Genomic DNA, 27,686 nt, shown 5'->3' with positions numbered 1-27,686 from the left:
ACGTTTTTTTCAGTTAGACTGGTAATTCTCTGTTTAAAGACTACCCATATGTCATGAACACTCGTCTCCTCAGCAAGGCATTCGATGGAAAGGAAATTGTTCAAAAGTTCCGAACTCATCCATTCATAGTCACATTTTTCATATAACAGCGGCTTTCTACCCGCACTCACTTTTTTGCGCGAAACCCGAAAGTCAAGAGTTGAGACGACAGCACTGTGGTCACTGATACCAGTTATGACATCAGTTCATTTAACAGCGATAGGGTAGTTGCAGAGAAACAAGTCAAGTGTGTTTTGATTCCGTGTAGGTACAAGAATATGCTCTTGAAGTGCTAAGCTGTCTACCATGCATTTAAGATCAAGCTTTAACTGACTCATGGCTCCACATGCACAATGTTACTCGCCCCATATCGTATCCGATAGATTAAAATCACCTCCAAGCACTACGGAGTCATTCGAAACACTGGATACTAGGTCATGAAGTACCTCTATGACAGCCGGGTCAGAATTAGGGGGTCTGTAGAACACTCCGGCAGTACATTTCTTGTTATCAGGCAACCCAACACTACACCACACTGATTCGGCAGTATTGCCTGGCACGTCAAGTTAGCAACTTTTGAAGGAACTATGAACCAGTATAAAGACGCCTCCCCCATGTGATCACCTATATTTTCTATAGGCGTTAAATGGGCTAGAAAATTCCTCGTGATCTGATATAGAGCTATCTAACCGAGACTCTGTTCCCAGGACTATATCGGCTTTTACAAAGCTAATCAACCCATACAAGTCTTCCACCTTATTTTTAACACTTCTGCAATTCACCAGCAACACTATAACCAATCCTTCGCACAATTTTCCAAACAACACTTGGACGTAATGCACGCTTCACGGCAACGACGCTTTCTATTTCAGCATCCCAAGTAAACATTTGATCGTTTATTGTAATTTTATCATAGGTTAATCTGACCTTACTGCTTAGATCACTCTTTTGAGCCTTCGCGTATGAGCAGAGATTACGACGCTTTTTCCTTACTTCAAATGTGTAGTCTTCAGATAACGATAAGACAGAACCCTTCAGCTTGTATGCGCTCCTCATGACCTCAGCTTTTCCACTGCGTGAAGAAAATATTATCATAACTGGCCGTATTTTCGTTTCACGTTGTTTCCCAAGCCGATATACTTTTTCTGTAAAAAAAACTTTCACCCCAAGTTCGTTTTAAAAAATATTCACTATCACCTTTTCCTCTAGCAGATCGTGTGTTTCTGACGTGTCCTCGTCGAGTCCAGATAAATTTGTATTCTAGTTTTGGCTACATGTATGATGACTTCTACAGCTTCGCGATTTCGACAATGCAGAATTTTAGCAGGTCGGTCCGATGACTCATATAACGATACCCGATACCCCACCGCCGCCTTTGCGCATTCGTCATATCGTTATCGGGGGCATCGGAGGTATCAAAACGATCTACTAAAACTCTTGAATACCATGCAACGGCTGCAACGAGGAAGCTTTGCTCTATTTTCGAGGCAAATATAGTACTTCTATAGATTCGCTGAAAAAGATCAACGCAGAGCATGAACCATTCGTGAGGCACAATATGCCACTCCCATCCAGTGCCTCAATTCAAAGCATGTTCAGCGTAGCAGTCGACATATTTAGTAAGAAATAACGCAAGATGTCTGACGAGTTTCGAGAGTCAGCTGTTGCTCACAATACTGAAGGTCATTAAATGGAACAGGTTGCAACAATAAGAACTTGAATAACCCCCTGCCCTTTGTTTCTTAAATGAAGACAGTAATGCTGAAAGTAACGCCACGAAGGTAACGAATTACTTTTTGGGGTAACGGTCACCTACTTCTATGGGCGGGTAATTGTAATTGAAATAAATTACAATTCAGCTTCGAGTAGTTGTAAATGTAATTCTCTACTGTTTTTCAGTAACGTATACAAGTCTGGTGTGGATAACTTAACTATAAATGGTAGAAATATAGCTGGAGAGGAACTTGCAAATACCCTGAATGAGCATTTTATAAACATTGGTGCTCCGCGAGAAAGGGAAACTGACAGCAAAATCAGTACCACAAATAAAACTACAAATATCTCAAGCTCTATCATGCTCGAGCTTACTTCCCCATACGAAGTTAGTAATTTGATAAAAAATATAAAGACAAGTGTAGCGGCTGTGGCTGACGAAATAAAACCCTTGCCAGTTAAAACGGTGTCAAATATAATAAGCCCAGTCCTGGCACCTATTAATAAACAACGTGTTGCAAACAGGAATATATCCAGACGAACTCAAAGTCGCAAGGGTTTGTGCGGTGCATAAAGGGGGAAACAAAAGTAAACTAGAAATATACCGACCAATATCTGTTTTGCCAATATTCTCAAAAATATTTGAAAGCGTAATACGTATAAGATTGCAAAACTTTTTTTTCTTTTCAAAATACAACGTAATCACTAGGTCCCAAAATGGTTTCCGAACGGACAAATCGACTGAAATTGCTCTTACGAATATGAAAGACAGAGTTATAACCAACATCCAAAATAAACTATATACGCTTGGGTTATTTCTAGATTTGAGCAAGGCCTTTGATTCGATACAACACATTATTTTACTGACGAAACTTCAGACTTGTGTTGTACGTGGCGTAGCATCTGACCTAATCAAGTCCTACCTGCAAAATCGTAAACAGTTTGTACATGTCAAGACCGCCGCTTCTCAGGAATTAGAAATAAAACATGGAGTGCCCCAGGGCTCCATAGTCCACTACTTATTTCATATATATAAATGATATAAAAGACATCCCAGATTCCCCACATATGGTGATGTACGCTCACGATACCAATGTTTTCTTCTGCAGCGATACAAAAGCGTCCTTAGAACAACAGACAAATGATTTTCTTCAAAAACTTTCAAAATGGCTGGAAACAAACACGCTTAAACTAAATGAGGACAAAACAAAGTACAGTATATTTGGACCTATCAATAAGCACGACAATAGTGTAATTAATACCTTTGCAATATAATAGCACCCCCATATTTCAGGTTATAGAACAAAAGTTTCTTGGCGTCCGGTTTCATGAGACACTTACTTGGAACACTCACGTGAACAAATTAAAATGGAACCTATCGAGAGCACTAGGCTGTATATATGAAATAGCAAATTTTTTACCGGAAGTGGTTGATCAAAAACTTGTATTGGTTTTTGTTTCACTCAATACTGCCGCGCACGCAGCTGGCGGCGAAGTTGGCGGCGCGCACGTGGCCTAGCGGTTATCGCGCCTGCCTCCCACGCGAACAGCCAGTGTTCGATTCCTCGGAGCGTCGTGTATTTTGTTTATTCCTGCAATTTAGTGTTCTGGAATATTCGCAAATTTTGTTGCTTGTTCGAGGTCCGAATGGTCTACGCGTTGAACTTTCTACGCCGATTGTTCCAGAAGCTCAGGCGTGTACATAAGGGGTTTCACGTGGTGAGCCAAAGTCAGTTTCGCCTCGGGGTTCGATCCTGCTGCTTCGCAGCCTTCGACGCCCACGACGCTTTGTTGTTATCTTTTTTTTTTCTTTTTATTTTTAGCCGCAAGTTCGCCCCATCAAACGTTTAGTTTCTTCAGTTATTATCGCCTCATCACTTGTGATTAGCGACAATACTTTGTTATGGAATTATGGCATGAACAACCACTTTCACAAATTACAGAAAATTAATTATTCTCCAGAAAAAGGTTGTGCGCATTTTAGAAAACTATAAAGGAAATGTTCGTGATTTTTACAGCAGTCTATATTTTACAAAACATAACATGCTTAAAGCAAACCAGATTTATTACTTTAAACTTATGCAGACAATATACAAAGAAAAACTTTATCGAATGGATGAAGTGCCATCGCAACCTTATCTTCTTAGAAACGCCAAACACAAGACTTCTAAGCAGAGGACAATTTTTGGAAAACAAAAACTATATTATCAGGTTCTTACATCACTACACATTTTTGAAGCGCGAACTGATCTTACAGTATCATTCAATAAATATAAAAGTAACATCAGACACACCCTTGTACACAACGATACATAGGACGAAGTGTCTAGCGTTACGTCCGACGTAACCCAAGTTACGTCCGAATATCCACCTTCTCTAGGTTCACGGGGGAGAGAAGGAGGGCGGGGAGAGGGTTAGGTATACACGTTTCAGTGCTCCGACCGGACGTAACGCTAGCCACAGCGTATATATTACGCGTAGTAGAAATTGTGTTTGTTACATGGCTGTAACCTTTTGTGTACATATCCTTTGGGATCTTTTTGCTCCTTTGATCATTTTGTGATTATACGTCAGTGATTAAGAATCAGTGTTGTATGAATGATAGTCATCTTCGCGTGGACTTATCTAGCTACATTTAGAATTTTAAAACGTTTTGTGAAATGTTCTCTTATTTCTTGTAATATTATATTAATCTGAGGGCAGATTTGCGAAGGTCAACGTAAACGACAACCGCAAATCCAGAGACGCGACATGCGCAGGGTTTTGGTTTTTTGTTTCTTTTCGCTCAGTGGTGACTTTAAAGTGAGCGACGCGGCTGTGGCTCAAGGGAGACATGGAAAAAGAAAAAAAAAAAAAAGGAAGAAACCGAAGACGTGCGAGGGCCGTGAAGGACGTCGGTTGGGCAACGATTCGATCTCTACTGTAATTATACATTTATTTTTATTTTTCTCCACTTGATGGAGTCCTATCAGTCATTTTTATGACCGCCAACATCCGCAGACCATCGGCGTTCTCAGTCATCGGGTCCCTGACTCAATCGTAAGAAAAGAACGAACCTTCACTAGATTAATCCTTGTTTATATTCGTGAAATAATTTCTACGATTTTGAGTAAAAAGTGTGCATGTTTGCTACTCTGTAGATATACGTATTTTGCTTACTTTCTTCACGTATATATGGCAACCAATGCAAGCTGTGCTGTTATGAACTGTGGGGGGTAGAGGCCTAGTCAGGCAGAAATGCTTTTTGTCTCTGCCTCCCTACCGGGTTTGGCCCGTGAGAAGGCAAATCAACTTCAAACTTCAAACATATTTTTTGTTCATAATCTAAATTCTCGTTTTATAAATATGAGTCGAAGTTGTTTGCCTAGCACGCCTAAGTGTCTCGCGGTAGCCAGGTGTTTGTTTTCCAATGGGCTCTCATGTCCCTTTCGTGGAGAAATGAGGCGCCATGACCAGGGCCAATCCGTCTATCGACAAAGTTTCCTTCTAAAATTGCATGTTGTCCGCAGTCATTATGCCGCACTTGCGAATGCACGATCACGTGGCACTGGGATGGAGTGGCTTCAAATCCCACGCTGTATGATTCTCCAGAGCCAGCCCTAGATCCACGTGCTGCTGGCAAGCAGCGGTTCGTCAACACACTCGGTCACCGAACCCCGCACATCGTCAACCAGCAGTGTGCTAAATGTTGCCCTCGGCCGTCGGACGGATGTCCAATTCTCATTCACAGGCGACCTCGCGAAACGGCGCACATAGCAGGAGCCGCTTGCACACGCTTTTCCTTTAGCTTTGTCCGACCTCTACGCATACGTTTGATCGAATAATAAACCATTTTGAAAGACTCGGGTGATTTCTTTTTCTTTTTTGTATCCGTTCTGCGCATGTTTGCTGTGGCAAAGATTCAACTATGGTTGGCGCCAGTCTTGCACGTAACCAGTTAGAACCAATTCATTACTACTTATAATTTACATTTATTTGTAGCTTTTCAACGCCTCAAATATTTGTTTCTGCGGTAACGTTCGCTGCAGTTCAGTTATATTTTTTCGTAATAATTAGGAGTACCCAAGCATATGTTTCCGAAAGAGCTACAATTATTGAGTTGAGTTGTTTACGTTAAAAACTCCTCCGTCTGCCCGTGCGTCGCTCGTCTATGTTGCACGCAGTGTTATACAACTTTTAACCCTTTAACAACTAAAACGAAATGCCAAGAAACCGGAAGGATTAGGGTGTCAAAACGCTCTGCGACTAGTTTGACTGTCGAGCTGTCTGGAATCCCTCGTTGCCTGTGAACGGGCTGTTACGACCCGGGTTTGTCGCGGCAGAAACCGCTTTCTTCCGCAGTGACGTCATTTAGCTACAAAAAAGATCACCCCCCCTCTCCTTCATTCCATCACCAAACAGTTCACCAGCGCGAGCTTGTATAGAAGGTACTAAGAACAGACAGGTTTCTTATGAACAATTTTTTTAAAGTTAGTACATTAACTTCAAAAGTAATCAATTCTTCGTGCTAATTTTTCAATTACTTCTATGGTGCAGTAATTGATTACTGAAATCACTTACTATTTTCATTAAAGTACTTGTAATTTTGATCGGTTATTTTTATTAACGCGTGCAGGACTGGTTGACGCCCACAAAGAGGATATTTGAGAGCTCCACCCATGCGCGGACCCTCCTCAGGCAATAGCAAAAGCTTCTATTACGGCTGGCGCCAAAAAAAAAAAAGGTGATTTTTTAAAGAGCTCTTTACTTGCACAGATCTTCCTCAAGCGGTGGCAAAAGCTTCAAGCACAGTTGGTGCGAAAGGGGAAGTTGTGGTACCTCTTGTGCATCCTCAGAAGAGGTAGTGCCACTCCCCTTCCGGGCGCCTAATCCACGTCGAGCTTCTACCGCTTGGTGACGGCTTTAGTGAAAAAGCTCCATACAGGTAGAATTCGCAATTTATAGCTACGGTGTCGCCGCCCTTGCGGTCAACTGCGGAAACGCAAATAGGGGATATATTTTTCTTCAGAGACTCACAAGCACCGCCAAATGCAGTATTGTGTGTCGACAGTACGATGAACAGGTAACGTTATCTGCAACAAAACAAAACCTCATCACGGCAATCGAGACACCGATAAAAGCACAGCCTGCGTCCGCTTGTCACCGAATCCGCTCCACGAGGCTGCTCATTCCGTCGAGTAACGTAGTCCACTCCTCCCCCAAACATTCCTCGCTCGTACACAATAACAACGACTTCTTCGCGACCTTTGTATGCTCGGTGGATGGGTTCGGATGATTCCCGTGAAGCTGCCTTCGGACGTGACAGTGACCGTGAAAGCGTGAAACTCGGTGTGATCAGCGTTGGTGCTCTCCACTTGCTGAGCTTGCCGGGATAGCACTAGCCCTACGCTCTGAGAATAGGGGTGTAGTTCTTACACTTTTTGTCCCATATATTGTACCCGTGAACTTCAGTTCGACGTACAGGGCACTGATGTTGCACCGAATGTACCAAAGTTCAGAAGCAGCTTATTAGACGAGTGGTACAACTTACTAAACAAGCTAATGGAAATGTTACTGTCTACAAAAAAAAAGAAAGAAAATCGGGGATTTTTAGGATTTACTGCAGAACCTTTTTTTTTCTTTTTTTCTAGTCTTTGATGCGTACTTTAGCTGTTCAATAAATTATATCGCATTAATATCGAGCCCTTCGTCAATGTTGGGGCCACGGCAGTGCGCTGTACTCAGAACTTAAAGGAGCTGTGCAACGATTTTAACGTTGAACGAATTGGCATCTTCTACTTTTGACATTATTTATCTTGTCACAGAGGAGAGAAAACACAATTCCATTCTTCGAAATGTTGCGATTCCGCCGCGTAATCGCGAGGGGAAAATTAGAACATTCCCCGACCTGCAGCCGCAAGCGGCGGCCATGAGAGCCACGCGGAATGACGTCAATGGGAGACTTGTAGAAAGATAGAAAGTTGACCGAGTACCTGCTCGATAAAAGGCAACTTTTCTATAAATCTTTTCGTTCCAACATAAATATGAATGCTTCAGAAACCTGGTATTATCGACAAAACTTTTATTATAGGGAATGTTAGTGGCGACATTTAGTGGCGAAATGTTTATCCTAGGTCCACAAAACTGTGAGCTCTATCTGCTGCCGCAAATAGCCGCCAGAAGCCTGAAAGGAACGGGGGCTGAGCCGGAAGGGGATGGCCATGCCCGGGTGAGACCTTCCTTCCTTCACCATATTGTTTGCGCTGCGCCAGCACGTCAACACGTGGTCGCGAGCGTATGAGTTCTGGCTGCTCACTGGTGGCTCTCTGGAGAGTACCACGGGGACGTGGCACTCTCCAAGACCCCGAATCGAAACTGTCGCAGAAGTGGTACAAAGCAGCCGTGGTGAAAAAGCCGTACACATCGTTATGCACTGTTGGCGGTCACGCGTAACCGGTAGCACTTTACGTTTTTCGGTAACGCGTAACGTACTTACGTTACTTGTTACGAGTTACGGGTAATGGGGTTACGTTACGGGTTAAATATTCTTCCGAAGATTTAAAAAAACAAAAGTGCACTTTATTTTTTTTTCCGAGTTTTCACGCGCTGAAGCATCTGATTGCTTTAGTTGTTTTTTTCTTTGTGTTTTTATTTTGTGAATATTTATCTGGGACCGTAAAAAAATATCGAATTCTGTTACATTTCTGAACTGACTATACGTTATATGAAATTTGGCTCTTACGGGTACCTGTAACGTCAAAACAGTAAAAACCAGCTCATTCATAATTTAAAAAGTAACGCAAAAACAACGTGCACTACGTTTTATCGGTAACGGTCACGGTATATTGTTCCTTTTATTTTGAGGGAACATGAAACGGGAACGCGCTTCTGTTATTACGAAGTAACGTGTAACGTATTTCGCTACTTTTTTCGCTAACGCCTCCAACACTAGCGTTATATCTCTCTCGCAATTTTTTCTGTGTGTAAAAGAAGTTACACCTTTTTCTAAATTAGTCACGTAATTGATTTTCAATGTGAAGCCCGATAAAACACAATGAAGATATGTTTCTAACAAACAGAAAAATTCCCGAAACTGCTAGACATATTGAGGATCTCTGACAGATATTAGATGCGGCGCCTCATGTGACAAGGCCACTCGTAGCTACTCAGCGATGTTGCGAGCTGCGTAGCGCGGCCTTGTCGCTTGGAAAAAGAAAAATCAGACATTACAACGCAAAATATTACGTTGAAATCATAAACCATATAAGATATTGCTTACAAACATTAGGGGATTAAAAAGACTTGCAGCTCGTAAGTTGTTTTATCAAATCAAATAATGAGCAACACACACGCACGCGCCCAAAATAAAACATTTTCAACCTGGCAAAATAAATATGCCGTTCCGAAAATCTGAGGTAATCGGAAAAAGTAACCGTTACTTTATTAAGTCGCGTCAAATTACTTTTCTTCGAGAGTAATTAAGTAATATAATTGAATGCATTTTGAAGCAAAAGTAATTGGGATGGTAATCGCCACAAGGCTGGTCAGGTAATATCAAATCAAGACGAGGAGTGCCATGGCGATGCACTTTCGGCGCCGCTTGATCGACTCCATCAGACGGCAGCGTTAGCAGCGGTCGTACCCAACGTGAAACCATGTAGATGAGCTTTGTCTGCACAGCCCCAAAAGCGTTTTATCATCCTTTCAGCCGCCCAACCTTTAAGCAACAAAACGTTTTTCATCAGATGTTTCGAGCATATTCACTCCCACTTCCTGCGCGAGCGTCGCGTGGCACGACCTAGACTAAGCAGCCGGTGAGAGGGCCATGATTCTCCCCTACATCAATCGCCCTCCCCCCCCCCCCCCCCGCGCGCACGCGCACACACACACGCACACACACATACACACACACACTGTGATTTGAATTGTAGAACCACGTGACTGGCTCGTGTCGCACTATATATTCCCCCATCCCTCGAGACTCTGACGTCTTTTTGCCTGTAAAGCTCGCAGTCAACATGCTCTCGATTCGCGCTCGAGCCGCGTTAAAGCATCTGCGGTGCGTGACAAAAATTGTGAACGAATTTCAAAGCCAGAAACGGTAAGTCCATCTCCCTTGGCACATTTGCGGGTCTAAATATTAGTATGAAAAACGTGTGGAGAAAATTAATTAAATAGTTTCTTCTATTCTGTTCTGGGCAGCCATGTTGAACAAAATGTTCATAATTTCCCGAATGACTGTGCGTACTCAATGAGTCGCCACAAGCGGGCCGACTGAATAAAGATGTATCAAAAGTTATCGATGAAAGTTAACATCCTCGCAGTCGCGATTTGTAATTCCAAAGAATAAAATAGACAATATACGAATAATATTAATTCCTTCATTTTTTTCAAACAATACGAAATGTTGAAAGCTGATCGGGGGGGAAAAAACTGTGAAAAGAGCATGGCTGGCCCCTACATATCAAATCGAGCAGTCGTTATGCACGTATACCAAAGGAAGTCATACAACGACAACAGAAGTTTAGGAAAATATACAGCGATAACAAAATCAGAAGTCGAAGAACCTTAGCTGAAAACAAAGCACTCATTGTAAGCAATTTGGTTTCAAGGATTCCCGTAAGACGGTCATTGATATATGGCTGGAATCGTCATCGTGCCAGCACCGAAAGAGTAGCCGTTAAAGTATAAGCGGAAGTTTAATTGCCGTAATGCGTTCTTTAGAAATGTATTTAGTAATCTTGCTTAGTTCGTGTTGTATACGTATGTACTTTTAAGGGTCGATTTCGCAAAGTTTGTGACGTGACGTTGTGATAGGTAGGTTTCAATAATATTTTGTTTTCACATAAACAAGGTTCGTTTAAATGAAAAAAGAAATAATTTCATGAAATTGAGCTGAAAGATAATTAAGTGGATATTCAATTTTAGCCTTACAAACTTTTTGTTGTAGTTCTGTAACACCAATATTTTGCATATTAGTATGAATCGGTGAACCCCTAACAATTTTACCATAATTTAATTGTAAATAAAATACTTAAACTATATAACATTTTCTCTCTTGGCAGTGGTAAGATGTGCTTATGGCAATACACAATACCACCTCGCTATACTAAATAGTTTACAATGTTTAATTCGCATCGTCTATAAGTTTCTAGGCGTCATCTCTGTTAAAAGTTATGCTTGCTTTATAGGCATAAATTAAAAAAAATATTGGTGATTGATTAATATTGTCATGAAGGACAAATGATGAGGCAGCGAATAACTGTACAAACTAAACGTTTAATGAAGCCGAACTTGTGCCCTCCCCCCCCCCCCCCCCCCCCAAAAAAAAAAAAGAAAAGAAAAAGGAAACAGAACATAACAATAGAGCGTCGCGGGCGTCGATAGCCGCGTAACAGAAGGATCGAGAACTTGGGCGAGACTGACCCCGGCTTGCCACGCGGAGCCGCTCTTCGGGAACATTCGGCGTAGAAGGTTCGGTGCGTAGACGATTGTAACCTCGAATGAGCCCAAGACGGTTCTTGAATTTACCGGAACATCTCATTACAGCGCCAACAAAAATGTGTAGCCGCGGCCAGGAATCGAACCCTCGCCTTCTGCGTGAAAGACATGCGCGATAACCGTTAGCCCATGGGCGCTCTGCCTACTTAGGCAGCTGCGCTCGAGGCATTATTTTCCCCTCTAAAAAAAAAAAAAAAGGCAAATCCACAATTAAAAGAACGGCATGACCACGAGCCACAGTTCACAGTTCAGTCGTCGACGCGAGTGCAAAGCTATATCGTTCGTAATACGGCTTCAAGCGGACGTCGTGCACCACCTCGGGTAGTGACTGACGTCTCTTTGATGGCCGTGTTTCGTTGGGGAGGACTTCGTAGTTCAGATCTCCGAGGCGTCGGATGATCTGAACGTCAGTGCACGCTCAATATTGGTGTTTCGGTTACAAAACCTTTGAGAGTCGATGGGGGATCGCGTACCAAGCCTCCGAAAATTTCACTCTTCGCACCACGCATGAGGGCGCGAAATTTCTTCTCCTTGGCGGCCTCCGGATCGGCTCGGGCGCTTAGCCGCAGGACATCTTCAACAAAGCTTGTCACGCTTTCGTTAGGCCCCGCACCCTTGATTGAAGAAGGTCCTCTGCTCGCGGCCGACGGTGGTGGTTGATAAACGTCCTCTTCGATTCGGCGGCGCATGACTCCCCACCAAGTAAAGGAGGCTTCGTGGTTCTCAAACCAGTCCCTCGAGGTTCCCTCAAGCGAGAAGTGCAGGTTCTGGAGGCGCTGCTCAGCCGTTCATCCGTTGTGGCGAGCTGCACGTTCATAATGCTGCAGCCAGTTTTCAACATCCTCGTGGGCTTCGCCGTGAAAGGGCGCTGGAGTGATGAAAGTGACGAGCAGGGATGACGATGGGGGATGCGGTGGTCATGGTCGGTATCTTCTTCCTGCGGTTCTCAGGCAAGAAACCCCATTCGGGAGACCGCGACCTCTAGTCCGATGGCTCCTTCGGGCTTCGGCGTCTTCGGAGAAGGGTAGCCTTCCGGGGTGAGCACGTCGCTTTGCCGGGATGTCTTTGGAGGGGTGCGCTTAACAGGCATTGAATGCACTACCCCGCACCTCCACCAAAATGTAACGAAGGACAAATGATGAGGCGGCGATTAGCTGAAGAAACTAAACGCTTAATGAAGCGAGCTTGCGACCCCCCCCCCCTCCCCCCCCCCCCCCCCCCCCCCGCAAAAAAAAGAAAAGGGAACAGAAGTTAACAATAAGCGCTTAAGCGAAACTTACTCCGGCTTGCCCCGCGGAGCTCTTTTGTACGCGCGTGGGCTTCGGGAACATTCGGTGTAGAAGGTTCGGTGCGTAGAAGATTCTAACTTCGAATCACCAAGACGGTTCTCAAATGTACTGGAACATCACATTACAGCATCAAGAAAAATGTGTGGTCACGGTCAGGAATCAAACCTTGGCCTTCTGCGTGGAAGACAACGCGATAATGTTTAGGCCACGGGCGCGCTTCCTACTTCGTCAGCTGCGCTCGCGGCCATATGTACTATAATATTTATATATAGGTTGAATAAGAAAGGTCCAAATATACCTCACTGGAGAGCACTTGATTTGATCGGTTTTATTTTAGAAGAATGACTGCCCAGGTAGCACGTTGAGAAACGCCCAACTTGGGCGAACATTTGGCAACGTAAGGGCTTAACTTGGGTCCAGCTAGATTTTACTGCATGGCACTTTTCTGTGCGAGACTACACTGCCTAACTATAGCCCCAGTAGGGCGATAGTTGAGCATGCCAAAGTTTAGTTTTTATCTGGCTAGTCAATGGAGTGCCAAGTGTGAGCCGAAAGTGCCGAAGAAAGCCCATGCCGTGGTTTAGCATTTCTCTTCTGTGCCAGACGGGTGTTGTTTCACGCGCGCCAGAATACAATTAAAATAAATAATCGTTCAAAACATGATTGTCCGATGTCATTATCTCCATTCCGAGGCAGCACTGCCATACTTTGGAGTATCGTGCCAATACCGGCCGAAAATCGGTTCCGATATAGCCCAACTGTCATGTTCTGAATCACCGCTTGATATCCGCAGGTATTGGCGTTCCGTCCTTTCAACCCCGACCAGTGTTGGCGCCCAATAGCGTTCAGACACTCTACGATGCGTCTGCTCCGTATTGGCCGGACGTCATGCATGTCTGTGTTGCATAGGAGGTTGCATATCAATCACATGCCAGAAAGAACAAAATTGTTTGCAATCGTTCCCAGAAGTTTATTAAGCCACTATTATTACACGCAGCTTATTCTCGACACATTTACAACAGTTATACTTCTTTGTAAATGAAATTATTACTGTCTTTTATTGCCAGGCAAAACTCATAAGTTAAAGCACGATAAATCGCGGAGATTGAGAGGGAAGTCTGACTACTATCAGATGCATGCTTGCAGTATACTTAGTAGTACAAGAATGATGGCATGTAATCCTTGAAAGATGCATAATCCGACTCCGGAAGCAGAGAAACTCAAATACAAAGTCTAGAAAGAAGGTGGCCCGCATTCAACTAAAGCCTCGTCGTCGGCGAAGAGAAGTTTTTTGTCGAAGCAAGTCCAATAAACACAGCACTAGAAATTCAAGAACTTGGACGAAGAAAAAAAAAAAGGCCAGTACCAAAATATTGGCATGGACGTATTCCGGCCGTTTGCGACGAAGAACCATGGCCACGTTTGCAACGCACGAAAGCAACAGACACTGAAGTGCGCATTTCGGAAACCGGACCTATTTCTTTAACTTGTCGAACCACGAAGGCTACGGCCTCAGTGATTCCATCAGCGCGACAAAAGTCATGTGACAAATTTTCGTCCAAGCGTTTTTGTCCAACGTGCCCTACGGAGAGAATTCACGCGATTCGCTCCACCCTTCTGACTTGCTTAAAGCGGCCGCCACGTTCGTTCTCAGCCGCCAGAAGTCACAAAAGAAGGTGAGAGGACCTAACAACAGGCGAGGTCGAAGGGCATTGAACAATGCAGCTAAGCACTCTCTCGTGTGGAGCAGAGTAGAACGCCAAACAGGGCGCGGCATCAACGACCTTTTGCGTGAACACATAAGGGAGGTCGCAAAAGGAGATGCAGAATCGAAGCATCCGGCGACTGTGCATTTTAGAGCGTGTTCGCACTTCGTCCCCGCCTTTTCGCCAACCCGTCTTCTGGGAGCCAACAGAGGAAGGAATGTTCGTCTATAAGAAGGTTTCATTTATAAGAATAATATTTGTTCGTTTATGAAAAGAATGTACCTTTATGAGACTTAAGCTGAAACGTAGTTTCTGCTTAAGTCCAGACGCAGTTGATGCTGCAAGCGCGAGCTCTTGGCTTTCAGCGTCCCTGCCAAGTACGCGCGCTCGTGCAGTGCACGCAATGTTTGGGGCCAGATGCTTGCGCTTGTAGCATCGGCTGCGTCTGGACTAAACCTGAAACGAAGTTTAAGTCCTTCCCAGCGCCTTTCGTCACTTTTAGGGGCGAAGCTCCTTATGGTCTAGCCTTGTCCGTCCGGTATCCGTGCTAACATCGATTGCCATCCCATCTGTCTTCTTAAAAAAAAAAAAAATATTTGCGTAGTCGGCAGGATTCGAACCTGTGCCGGGACACCCCAATGGATTTCTAGTCCATCGCCTTCACCACTCGGCCCGGACTCCGGGACGAGTAGGGGGCTCTGAGATGTGGTAGTAACTCAGAGCTGGGGATGTCATGGATGAAACGTTACGTGTAACCGCTCAACGCCTATACAGGAGAGGGCGCTGCGGCCAAATGCGTATATAATCGCGGTAAATTTAAAAATGAGCAATAAAAAATCCGCATCATCAGCAGTACCTATGAGCAAAATCAGTATCATCTCACCACCAGTCCTTCGCCCCAATCAACATCACTCACCACGTGGGGATACGGTCATTTCTTCCCTGTTCTTTTCTCAACGCGTTGAGGCACTCGCTTTGGCACTGGTGCACTTATTTATTATTTTTCCAGCTATTTGCATGTTTTTTTCGTTTTCTTTGTGGCGAGGTGCATTTAGAGGTATGCTCGCTCTCGCAGAGGTAAAATACTCGTCCACCAAACACTCGCATCAGAGCCGTGACTCGCAGAAGGCTTCGCTGGTATGCAGTAGTAGCGTAGTACTGTTCGCACTTCACTCTGTGATGTGATGTGTTGACGCCACTCCATACACTCCAGAACACAAGGCACTATCGGAGAAAAATTAAATGCAAACAGAGGAGAGCTTGGCTCACGTTACAGGCCGCGTCGTCTGAAAGTGAGCCTAGGGGCGAGGGTGCGTGGCCTACTCCGATGTTTTTACGCTCTTCGCTGGGCGCTCCCAGTGATGTGATTGCTGCGCCTATTGCGCGAAACTGCGCTAAGGAGCTAACCCTGCTACGTCCTGCTACATTTTTCCAAAATAATAATAATAATAATAATAATAATATGTTTTATTTTCCGTCAAAAGTGTATGACGGAGGGAGACCGAGGAAAAAAGCTGCATGATGCAGCTTGACAAGTCCACGCCCCCCCATCCTTACATTTCGCAGCAGTGGCACAGAAAACAAAAAAAAGACAAAAAATTGATGTGAAGGATGTTCACAGAAAAAGAATACGTACACGCAAAGCACAGTTCAAATGAACAAAGCAAGGTAATACATTTATGTTAGTAATTGTCCAAAAGGTAAATATTATACATTTGCTACACACTCATATTAGAAGAAAAGAATGCTCGAAGGTCTTTAAATGACATGGTAAGAGGGTGGATGTTTTCCGTGTGGAGAAGGTTAAGTAGTCTAGGTAGTGTACATGATGTCATTTGCTCGCCATATGTTGTTTTGTATTTTTGTAGCATCCAGTACTACGTGTTACGGGTGGGATATGCGGTCATTCTTGGTGTTAGGGACACAAGTTCCAGAAATTTAAGAGCATTTTTTTTCTACGTGTGATTTATAGGTTATACACAGTCGATATTGATAGAGACACATTACAGGCATCAGACTCAGGCTTTTAAAAAAAGGCGCACTAGGATGGTCATATGGAACATTACAAATGTTTCTTAAAAACTTTTTTTGAAGGACAAGTATTTTATTTAAATTAACATTTGTTGTATTTCCCCAGACTACATGGCAATAGTTCACATGTGAAAGAAATAATGAATTATAAACTAGTAATTTTACATGTTTTGGCAAAATATGGTGGTGACGGTATATCGCGCCAACCACGCGTGACAGCTTTACCAACACATAATTCACATGCTCGTCCCATCTCATTCGATCTGTGAAAATGACACCAAGCGTTTTAAAACTAGAAATAACTTCTATTATTTTTGAATTTAGAATAATATCGCTGGTATTATTATTATTCTTGTTTCTTGGACGAAATAAGGTTGCTTTTGTTTTGCTCTCATTAATTTTTAAGGAATTAGAACTACTCCAGGTAACCAGGTCTTTGAGAGTTTTATTTGCTTTAATTACTAATTCGTCGCAGCAGTTGCTTGAAAAAAATAAGCTCGTGTCGTCAGCATAGATTGTATATTTAATATCTGGGTTTACGTTTACAATATCATTCACATACAGGTTAAACAAAAAAGGTCCCAAGATACTCCCCTGCGGAACACCGGATAAGATTGGTTTTATATCAGAACAGAAGCCGTTAATGTGAACATATTGTTTTCGATGCGATAGGTATGACGTAATTAAAGTTGAGGCATAACCACGAAATCCGTATAATTCCAGCTTTCTGACTAATAGATTGTGATTTAAATGATCGAATGCTTTGCTGAAGTCGATGAAAATTCCGAGTATCATCTTTTATCTTCAAAACTGCGCAAAATGTAATCTTTTTGTTCTAAAAGTGCAAGTTCCGTAGATCGGTTTTTGCGAAATCCAAATTGTGACGAAGTGATTATATCATGCTTATCAGAAAAATTCACTAGGCGTGAATGCAGAATTTTTTCTAGCCCTTTCGAAAAGACTGATAATATTGAAATCGGCCTGTAGTTGCCTATGTCATTCCTATCACCCTTTTTAAACAAAACACTGACCTTTGCAATCTGCATTCTTTTACGAAATACCCCGTGCTGTAAGCACAAATTAAAGATATGGGTCAAAACGGGAGATATGAGATCTATAACATATTTTATGGGACTTATCTGCAGGTCGTCGGGGTCGCAACTTGTACTGTTTTTTCGCGATTGAAATGTCCTCGTCACTTCCATTTCTACAGCAAGCTCAAGAAAGATCGAGCTCACATTTCCACGATGAATATATGCGCAAGCGTTTTCGTTAGGGGTTTCTCTAACTAAGTGTATGGGTAGTCTGCGCCAAGCCCGTGCCAAAGGACCAGTTTCGGTCGCTTTTCAAAACTGAAACTAAGCTGAGAGCCGTAATTGAGCATGCGTGACTTAGTTTGCGCACGACGCCGCCCAACACTAAATGCCCCGCATCAATCGTTCACCCGATGACCCCCCCCCCCCCCCCCCTCCTTACATCGTTTTTCCCGCCGTCTCACGTATCGCGCTCTCGTGTCGTCTCGGGGCTCTTGTCCAATAGTCTCGTCTCGCGCCTTTTTCAATTTTTTCCAACGATAGACGCAGGGGTGTGCGGACGCTCTGACGCTAGTGTGCCGGGTGCCAGCCATGCTGTCATGCTGTGAAACAAAACCAATTTTTTTTTTTTTCCGCGGCGAGAGTTACTTTGTGAGCTGAAGCACGAGCGCTACCACAATCACCGTGGTCGCGCGACGTAGGGTGTTGCCCTCCCCACGTCGCTGCAGATATGGCGCTTTCTAAACTGAAACTTAGTATACTGCCGCGTGTTTATCAACATTCCTGCTCTTGCTTAGATCATACGCTACTACCAAAGTTCCTCGTTTCAAAGACTGCTTGTCGAAGTATTGATTACCTAGGTTTCTCTCGGTGGGATTTCTTTCAAAGGGGACCCCGGTACGTAAAAAATCTGCCGCCAAAAAAAGTTAGTGAAGAGAAGTGAGCTACAGTAAAGGAGGCAATGTCTGCACGCTGAACCCGCACAGCGCGCTCGTTTGTCACTAGTTCAGTCATTGGACAAAGCGCTCCAAGAACGTTTTGACCCTGACTCGCGATGCCATATATCGATGCGCTCAGGTTCTTGTTTTCTGAGTGTTTAGCTTGTACCTCGCATGCCCGCCTGGCAAGCGCGCGCCGCTGGACTGTTTCTTTTTTTGTTTGGTTTGTGTGTGTGTGTGGGGGGGGGGGGTCGTATGCTAGACAGTTACATTTTGCATACAATTTTGGGATCCAGTAGTCGGGGAGCGGAGTGGCATGGCTTCGGTTTCGATCGAACAGCCGTTGTCTCCGCTCACACAACGAAGCACGCACAACTGCAAGCCTGCCAATGTTACCCTTACGTGCATGACAGCATGGTTGCACGAAAGAGGCACCAGCCGGGACGCCTGCAATCTATTGTTTTACGTTTGCTTAATTTAGGCGAAAATATGGCACGTCCGGAACCAGTAAAACGGTGGCAAGCGGATTTTCGGAACTGCTCGGCAACGCCTACAGCACTATACACGTGTGGGATGTCTCAGCAGTAAAAACACAAGCAGCGAGTTCCGTCACAACACGTCACATCACATCAAAACACATCAGAAAGTTCCCTCCGTTTCTCCAGCACTGTAAACAATTACTTTTATTTTTCTAAGAAAAATATCTTCTCCAAAATCCACTTTTGCTGCTCCGAAACACAGTTTTGGCTGCTCCAAAAGCCCTTTTTGCTGCTCCAAAACTCTGTTTTGGCTGCTTCAAAGTCTATTTTTCCTTCTCCAAAACACTGTTTAGGCTGCTCCAAATCCAAAATGGGTTAGGGTAGGGTGCCTCAATGTCCTTCTGTTAAGGGTGATGCCACCCTTTGTAGTACCCGATGCCGACAGCACGCGCTCACGGGTAAAATACAAAGAAATTGATGAAAACAAAATGTCGCCATAGCACACTCAGCGCCACAAACGCGTGCAGGGACACGCTCTTTCACGCGCTTTTGAACAAAAAAGAAAAATTAATGTGTGGGACAAAATGGCGAGATGTCTCCACCCTAAGCAAAGCGCACATGAAGGCACCCTAGGTTAGGGCAGTCACATCACTGCGCTCCCCAAGCTTCAGCATTGCGCCTCTTAGTACACTGAGAGCTATGAGCGCTACCTTTGTTCGCTTGGCGCGTACGGCGCGAGGAAGCTTGCCGCCAGTAGCAGCTAAAGCGCGCGCCAGCGCGCGCTTTAGCTGCTACTGCAGGCGAGCTTCTTCGCGCAGCACGCACCAAGCGAGCAAAGATAGCGGTGATACCTCTCAGCGCACCAAGGCCTCGCCGAGAGGCCATGAAAGTTATAGTGGTTCGATAACCCCTTTCTCTGGCCGAAGCCTCTTCTGCGGACTGGCAAACGATTCACCGCCGTCATCACCTAACGCCGGGCTCTAGTATTCTAAAAAAAAATAGTCCGAGTGCAGGCGAGCTGGTGTAAGTTGAACATGATTGTAAACCTGAGGACTGGGGCAGGAAGAGAACACAACAGAAGGTAGTAAAAGAGGAGGCAACGTCTCAATTAAGTTGAACATGATTGTAAACCTGAGACTGGAGCAGGAAGGGAACACAACAGAAGGTAGTAAAAGAGTAGGCAACGTCTCAATTTAAGTTGAACATGATTGTAAACGTGAGAGTGGGGCAGGAAGAGAACACAACAGAAGGTAGTAAAAGAGGCGTCAACGCCTCCTCTTTTACTACCTTCTGTTGTGTTCTCTTCCTGCCCCAGTCTCAGGTTTACAATCATGTTCTAGTAATCTGTCGCCTAAATCGAACTCGGAGCGTCCGCCATCGCCGAACGCGGACTACACATGACCGCCCAAGATGGCCCGCCGAGTAAGTTGCCCAATCCTACCTCTGGAGGACAATAAAAATATCCTTAGGCCCCGAAGTGGTTTCGCGCTCGCCGCACTACCTGAGATAACGCTTATCCGAAAATTCAAAGTACCGCCGGCGTCCCTTCGCCAAGTGCAATGAAAAATCGGATCGAGTTATGCGGTACCCCCAAACTTTGTCAGAATAACCACCCCCGAAGAAAATCACGTTCTCGTGTATTTGGGCGCTACCACCCTCCTCACTCAAGGTAAAGAGCACCACTTCAGCAACAATGTGGCCGCTCCGGCTCATACGTCTGTGGAACTTACACAGGGTATTCCACCAGGGGACCCCCGACCTCGTATTGACCACCTTGCAGCAACACAACCCGAGTGTCTCAATTCGTTCAACGCGGTACCTAGGGTCCACCGGGGCTATTGAAGTCCTCTTTGACAGGCTCCTAGTCCCCTCCTGGCTAAAATATTACAGAGCCCAACGCTGGTGCACCCCTTTCGTCGACGTCGCAAAGCGTATATTAACTGCTGATGCGCAGGACATCGCAGAGACGTGTGTTCAAATCTAGCGGTCAACAGGTATGTGGCCTCCGGAATCAAAAATTCCTAACAGAACCGGCTCTGCACCACAAAATGCATCGTCTGCGACGGCGAGCACCCCACAGGATACCCCAGATGCTCCTAGCGGTTCCAGAAACGCCGAGGAGCGCCTGGGCCACGAAGAGTCGACCCTATTCCGACATTCCAGACCCCGGTCCTTACCAAAGTGCCGGGCCCTATAACCTGGCCATGGCACCTCCTCATACAAATTAACCACCAGAGCAACACAGACCCCGGCAGCCACAAATCACAGCCGATTGAGATCCCGGTCCCAAAGCCGATTCCGAAGCTTCTCGGGGTCCCGATCCAGGACTGAAGCCCTTCAACAGCCACCCATAGACAGCAACCCAAGGCAGAAACCACCCCAGAGTCAAGCTACCCCCAGGGTTTCCGGTGGCACAAAAGACGGACCCATCGGGTGAGCTGGATAGATGTGGCTCGCTCCGCGTCTCCGAATCCTACCCCCTCCCCTCTCATCCCCACTTTTCGGGCAGAATTAGCATCCCTCCGCGCAGAAAACATCAAACTGGGCGAGGAGATCAATCGGTTAAAGGCTACGTTTAAGCCCTCAACCGTCCCACCAGCGGCTCCAGTTACCCCCTTTGTGTCAGCCCGAGGTTCACCCGCCAAAAAGCGCGCGGCCTCCGAACTTTCTTAATCAGATTTCACGTTATTCTATTCAGAGTGTTTCACTCGGCTCGAATTTAATAGACTAGAAGATATGATCAATGACAACCGGCAGGCTATCGAGACGCTAGCAGCACAATTTACAACCATAAGAACAGAAATCCTACAACAATCTACTTTAGCACCCTCAGCTTTTCGGCCGCAGGCGTTAGCATCACCTCAGTAACCATCATGGCTCCCTATCTAAACTAGTAATTTGGCAGTGGAACTGCCACGGTGCGCGCAAGAAACTGCTCAATCTCTTTCAACATGTCTGATCTATGTCTGAACCCCCCGCCCTAATTGCCTTGCAGAAAACAAACACCCAGGTACGCCTCCCAGGTTTCCGACCATTTCAACAGCCAGATTCGGAGGACCGCTTTGTTACCGCAATCTTAGTTCAGCGGAACAAAGCCTGCGCTCCTACACACTTCGACTGAGTGCCAATCCCCTACACTTTCGTCACCCTTTACCCAAATTGCAGACACCACAGCCGTGTTCACGTGCTTAACATATACCGCACCTCTTGTGAGCACAGACATCACTTCGGCTACCTTCTAGCGCTTGCTAAGCGCGAAACCGCCAAGGACCCGTTATTAGTCCTTGGAGATTTTAATGCTCCGCATCCGGCCCGGGACTACCGCCCCGATTCGGTCAAGGGAAGCGACTTATGGGCACTGATACAATCACACCATTTCACACTGCTTACAGGCCCCGCCTTTCCTCCCCGTATAGGTAAGATTGCTACCCGCGACATCTCTCCAGACTTAACGTTCATAACGTCATATTCAAGTTCGGTACGGTGAACAAACACGGAAACTACGTTAGGAAGCGACCAATTTATTTTAGCCACAGCAATCTAATTTCAAACACCCCGCACACGTTGCTGAGAGGTCATCCTAGTTCAGTGGGACCACATCCGGACGCTGCGAGAGTGCAAAGGAAGAGGACCTATTAAAGATATCCAACAATGGACGAAACAAATGGTAGACGACGTTCAAACAACAACAGAGCACCTACCTGAAGACGTACCAGCTCTTTCCGTAGACGCCCGTATAGCTTCACTAGGGCGCCAATATTTCCGCAAAGAGAATGCTAGGAAGAAGCAAAAACCCATTAGACAGCTCAAACTCGAGCTAAGAGCTTTGCGCACGTACATTGAGGAACACGCCCTCACGCTCCAGCGCAGCATATGGGACGACATCTGTGACCGGATGCAGGGGAGTCTCGGAACGCGTACTACGTGGCAGCTGCTCTGCCATCTACTCGACTCCACGACGGGACGAACAGAGCAGCGCCTGCGCTTGACGACACTCCTTCATAAATACCCTGGCACAGATGCAGACTTGACACAGAAAGTGCAGAAAAAATTCCTTCCCCCTTTCGTTACCAGCCCCTAGCGAGTTACCCTGGCATCGCCAATCCAGACCTAGACTGAGATTTCATCCATTCGGAAATCCGAGCAGCGATCCTCAATCTACGCGCAGCTTTTGCCCCCGGATTAGATCGCGTCACAAATAAAGCCATCTGTAACCTATACACTCCTTCCCTGGAATTCCTTACGGCCTATTTCAACGAGTGTTGGCATAACGGCGCCATCTCATTTTTCTGGAAACAAGCCAAACCCGTATTGATTCTCAAACCGGGCACGGCACTTGAAAACCTTAGCCCGATTTCCCTGACTCATTGCCTCGGGAAACTTTTCGAGCACGCTGTCCACACCCGCCTCACGCGATACTTAGAGGATACTGATCAATTACCTCAAACGATAGTGGGCTTTAAAGCTGACCTCTCTACACAAGACATCATACTACAGCTTCACCACGAAATAATCACTCCCCCTAAAACACTATGATACCCAGGCCACACTAGCCCTAGATTTAACTAAGGCCTTTGATCAGGTGTCTCATACTGCGATCCTACAATGCCTCGCCAGCACTAACCTTGTAGAACACGTCTATTACTATTAGAGACTTTCTCTTTATCGCCTCGCCACTCTCCAAATCTCGCTCCCCCGAAATCCAAAAAGGCGGAAAAGGCACCCCCAGGGAGCTGTCCTCTCTCCTTTACTATTCGATCTCGCGCTTATGTAACTACCACAAGCATTAGCTGCCATCCCGGGTCTTCATCATGGCACGTACGCGAACGACATCATCATATCGGTCACCAAGAGCAGTGATGCCGAACTGGAGGGAACCCTCAAGCTTGGTACGCACACGGTATTCACTATTGCCACGCAAGCTGGGTTAGCATGGTCTCCGACCAAATCTGCACTCCTCTTACCACATCCTACAGAGCGATCCCACAGTCTTCCCGATATCAGGGTGCATATTAACGCAAAACCGGTCCGTATTGTTACCACCGTGCAAGTGCTTGGGCTCCTAATTTAACGCACTCGTAAGAAGTCTGTTTTATCGCCAAAGTTTCCTCCCAAGTGCAACAAAGCATTCGACTCATACTATGAACCACTATGCGGCGCCAAGGGCTGTATGAGAAAGATTTGATTCGCCTGCTACATGCTCCTGTCCTGAGCCGTTTCACTTACACACTACCTTACTTACACCATGCGGTTTCTGAAACCCACAATATTGAGGTACTTATCCGTCAAGCATTTAGGGTCACCCTCTAACTACCACACAACGCCACCACACAGCGTCTCCTTAGCTTAGGACTTCATAACACCTGGTCCGAGCTAGTTGAGGCACACCGTACAGGCCAATACAAACGCCTCCCGCGCTCTCCCACCGGCCGTCAAATCCTATCCCGTTTGAATCTTAATCTCGTTACATAATGGACCCATAAACAAGCAATTCCACGAGCGATACACTCGCGCCTCGTGGTATGTTTCCTTCTGCGAAATGTGCACCCATATTTCACAGGGGTCGAGGACGAAGTAGAGCCTACATTCATCATTGGTTGTTTACTCATCGGCCGGAAGTACTTCATATGGACGTGGCTGAATACGGAAACCGGCCGGCATTCGCAGCCGTAGCGGTCACCTCAATGGCCCAGGTAAAAACTTGTGCCGCGATCTTTACTATTTCGCTGGAGTATTCGGAAGAGGCCGCCATTGCGCTTGCACTCACCGCCACGCCATGCCACAACGGTCTTCGTATACGTCTCAAAAGCCGCCATCCTGAATTTCGCTAAAGCTTACATATTTGCCCCGGCACAAATTATCCCCACAGCCAAGCCTTTTAATTCGTTTGAATCAAATGCGAGCCTAACCTGGACGCCAGCGCACGCGGGACCCTGCGGACACGAGTTGACCCATTCCACAGCCCGAGTATACACCGTCCGGGCGGGATGGATCCAGTTTCGAGATCACGGGACTCGTTCAGCACGCAACCGTCTTAGTCGTCTTCTATGACATTACCTCTCATTACCGTCTCTCCCGTCGCCTTTGCCCTCCTGCGACCCAACCCCTCTCCCGGAAGAGTGTGTTATACGGCGCCAGCTACCCAGACCCACTCCTTCCCCAGTCCTCTCGTCCATTCCAATATTTGCCGATCCCTCTACAATCTCATCTGCACTTTCTACAGCGCCAGGGCTACCATCTCCCATATATTATGGGCTTGCCCTTCTTTTCTTCCCTCTCCTTCCCCTCGGTGGAGCGGTGGGACTCTGCGCTACGCGGCTCAAACCCGACCACCTAATTGCCGGTGGTCGGTCGGGCTGCCGAGGTCGCCGAGGCCATGGGCTCTCGGACACCAGGTGTCGCTAACTGCCGAAGGAGCGCGGGCATAACCGCCTCCACCTTTAAAAATAAATAAAGTTATTTCGATCCATGTAACCCTCTCTCCTCCCTTCCAACCCTCACTGAGTGGTTCAACCCGCCATTGCTTCTCGACCCTGGCCGGGTACTCGCAGCATCACAGGCGCACCGTATGTATCTGGAAAACCCCGAGGCACCTCCATTTGGCTCCAGACTACTGCGGCCACACGAGTCCATGAACGCTGCCACTTGTCGTCTCGTTCTTCTTGGAAGCACCCGAGACAACTAAACGCTTTCCTTATGACAAAACAACAGGACGCATGTGGTCATTAAATAAAAACTTCTAAACAAGAAAAGCGCCGAGGTGTTTTTTTTTGCGCCCTCGTATGGTTGCCTCTCGTGATGCCATTACCTTGCGGACAGCAAGTTCAATCTAGGATGCCTTCATGTGCACTTTGCTTAGAGTGGAGACATCTGGCCATTTTGTCCCACGCGTTTATTTTTATTTTTTGCCCAGAAGCGCGTGAAAGAGCGTGTCCCTGCACGCGTCTGCAGCGCTGACTGCGCTATGGCGACATTTTGTTTTCGTCGATTTCTTTGTATTTTCCCCGTGAGCGCGTGCTGTCGGCATCGGGTACTACAAAGGGTGGCATCACCCTAAACTGAAGGACATTCAGGCACCTAGTTCGATCGTGTTTGTAATGAACACGGTGGAAGCTTGAAATCATAGCACTCTGAAACCAACGCTGCCAACACCGTAGAAATGGAAGTTCTTATGATCGCCCTTATTTCCGTCAATGATAAATCCTTTGCTGACATCACAAGTCTGCACTCGGCCACTCGCGGTAGGCCGACGACAGCGACGCTTTCGATCGCCCACGTCGCCATATTGAACGGGTTGTTAACCCTGTGACGTCGCTCGGTGGTAGTGCCTTCGCTTTACAAGCACCTGACCCAGGTTAGACTGCCCCGGGCGGCGGGCGATCTTTTTCGAGGATTCGGCAACATGATGACGGACACCCTACAACGCCAACTACAACATCAACAACTACAACTACAACCAGTACTAGAACATAAACAACTGCTAGATTAACAACGAACGACTTTTTCACTAGTGCGAAAATCCCATTACAGCTATTGCTCCAAAATTAGCAGGTGACAAAATGCCATCTCAATCTGTCGAGCTCGTGAAGCGGAGACGAGATTTCAAGCGCTCCGGAACAACGAAGAAGCAAAAGCGTTCAAAACAGAATGGTGAGACGTCTATTTTGTTCCGAACGCTTTTTGTTCACGCACCTCATGTTGTGTGAACGCGACGGGGATGCCCAACGACTTCGCTGTGACGTGTCGCCGCTATCGCTGTGACTGACTTTGGATTAACACAAAACTACTCATTTTTAAGACAAAGCTGAAGAGGTTCTTAAATAAAACGAGTTAGACGTTAATTCTAGAGTATTGTTATCCCGTGAATCTAAATAATCGTTTTCCCCGAACATGTAACTGAACGCGGATAACACGACAAACATCCAACCAGTCGACGTCACACCCAGATCTTTAGGCCGCTAAGCGTGTATCACGTTCGTGGGCAGCGCGGCAATACGGAGCGCAAGTTCGTCTGCTTCGTTCGCAGGGGTTGTGGTGACGTCAGAACGCTGATCTCTGATTGGCTCTAAGTGAATCATAGTGGCTGTACCTAAAAAAAGTAGCCTTTAAGTCTACCCACTAAACATCGATAAGAGTTAATCAGAGCTCTGCGTGCCGAACCTTCTACGCCGATCATTCCAGAAGCCAACGTGTGTACATAAGGCGCTCCGCGTGGCACGCCGGACTCAGTTTCGCCTCAGCGTTCGATCCTGCTACTTCGCCGCCTTCGACGCCCGCGACGCTTTGTTGTTATTGTTCTTTTCCTTTTCATTTTTGGGCAGAAGTTCCGCTCATTAAACGTTTGAGTTTCCCCAGTTATTCTTTGTTCCATAACCTCTTCATTCGTGACAATATCTCTTAAATTATTTTCCTATGCTTCTTGTGCATAGACATATAAAATACTTGGATAATAAAAACTAAGCAGTACTGGCATATGATGAATTTCACGCACTTAACGAAAAAGAAAAACACATAGTGGGAGTCATATTATGTCAACATGGTATGCATCTCATTTTATTTGTGTGCACTTCCTGTTACGTAAACTATTTGTCTCTCATGTCGAGACAGGTACCTCTCCAAACTGAGCTACTTCCACAATCCCGGCAAAGAGCCTCTCCTGACATGGACCGTGGGAGATGTGATTGACAGAGCGGCAGACACCATCGGGGACATCACAGCCATTGTTACCACTCATCAGAACATCAGCAAGACCTACACGGAATACAAGAAAGACGTAAGTGTGCACACAGACTGTTCATTCATATCAAAGCCCATTCCTGGCCTCTACCGGCGCCGCAGGCCTTCATGGTACGGGCGACATGCCTTTCTGAGGCGCCGCTGCTCTACTGAGCAAACATAAATATCACTATTACTGTATCACTATAACTAAGAATTCAATGCGGAACGATTGACAGGGAAACTAAATATACCAGTTATT

At 45.9% G+C, this 27,686-nt stretch overlaps 2 protein-coding genes across 2 annotated transcripts in view; both read left to right on the top strand.

The window, feature by feature from the left end:
* Positions 1 to 22,348, top strand: part of LOC121832921 — a 180,059-nt gene extending 157,711 nt beyond the window's left edge. The window contains exon 5 of the mRNA XM_042293575.1: positions 22,156 to 22,348. Within this exon, the coding sequence (XP_042149509.1) occupies positions 22,156 to 22,348 (193 nt within the window). The remainder of the gene's footprint in view (positions 1 to 22,155) is intronic.
* A 4,889-nt stretch (positions 22,349 to 27,237) lies between these two features.
* The window catches only part of LOC120846999 (medium-chain acyl-CoA ligase ACSF2, mitochondrial-like), a 72,511-nt gene continuing 72,062 nt past the window's right edge, over positions 27,238 to 27,686 (top strand). Inside the window, exons 1-2 of the mRNA XM_040218940.1 lie at positions 27,238 to 27,248; positions 27,317 to 27,482. Of these exons, the coding sequence (XP_040074874.1) occupies positions 27,238 to 27,248; positions 27,317 to 27,482 (177 nt within the window). The remainder of the gene's footprint in view (positions 27,249 to 27,316; positions 27,483 to 27,686) is intronic.

This window comes from Ixodes scapularis, unplaced genomic scaffold (assembly GCF_016920785.2).
Source record: "Ixodes scapularis isolate PalLabHiFi unplaced genomic scaffold, ASM1692078v2 PGA_scaffold4__175_contigs__length_147842914, whole genome shotgun sequence".
In the NCBI taxonomy this organism is placed as follows: Eukaryota; Metazoa; Arthropoda; class Arachnida; order Ixodida; family Ixodidae; genus Ixodes; species Ixodes scapularis.
This window is presented reverse-complemented; position numbering and strand designations above follow the sequence as displayed.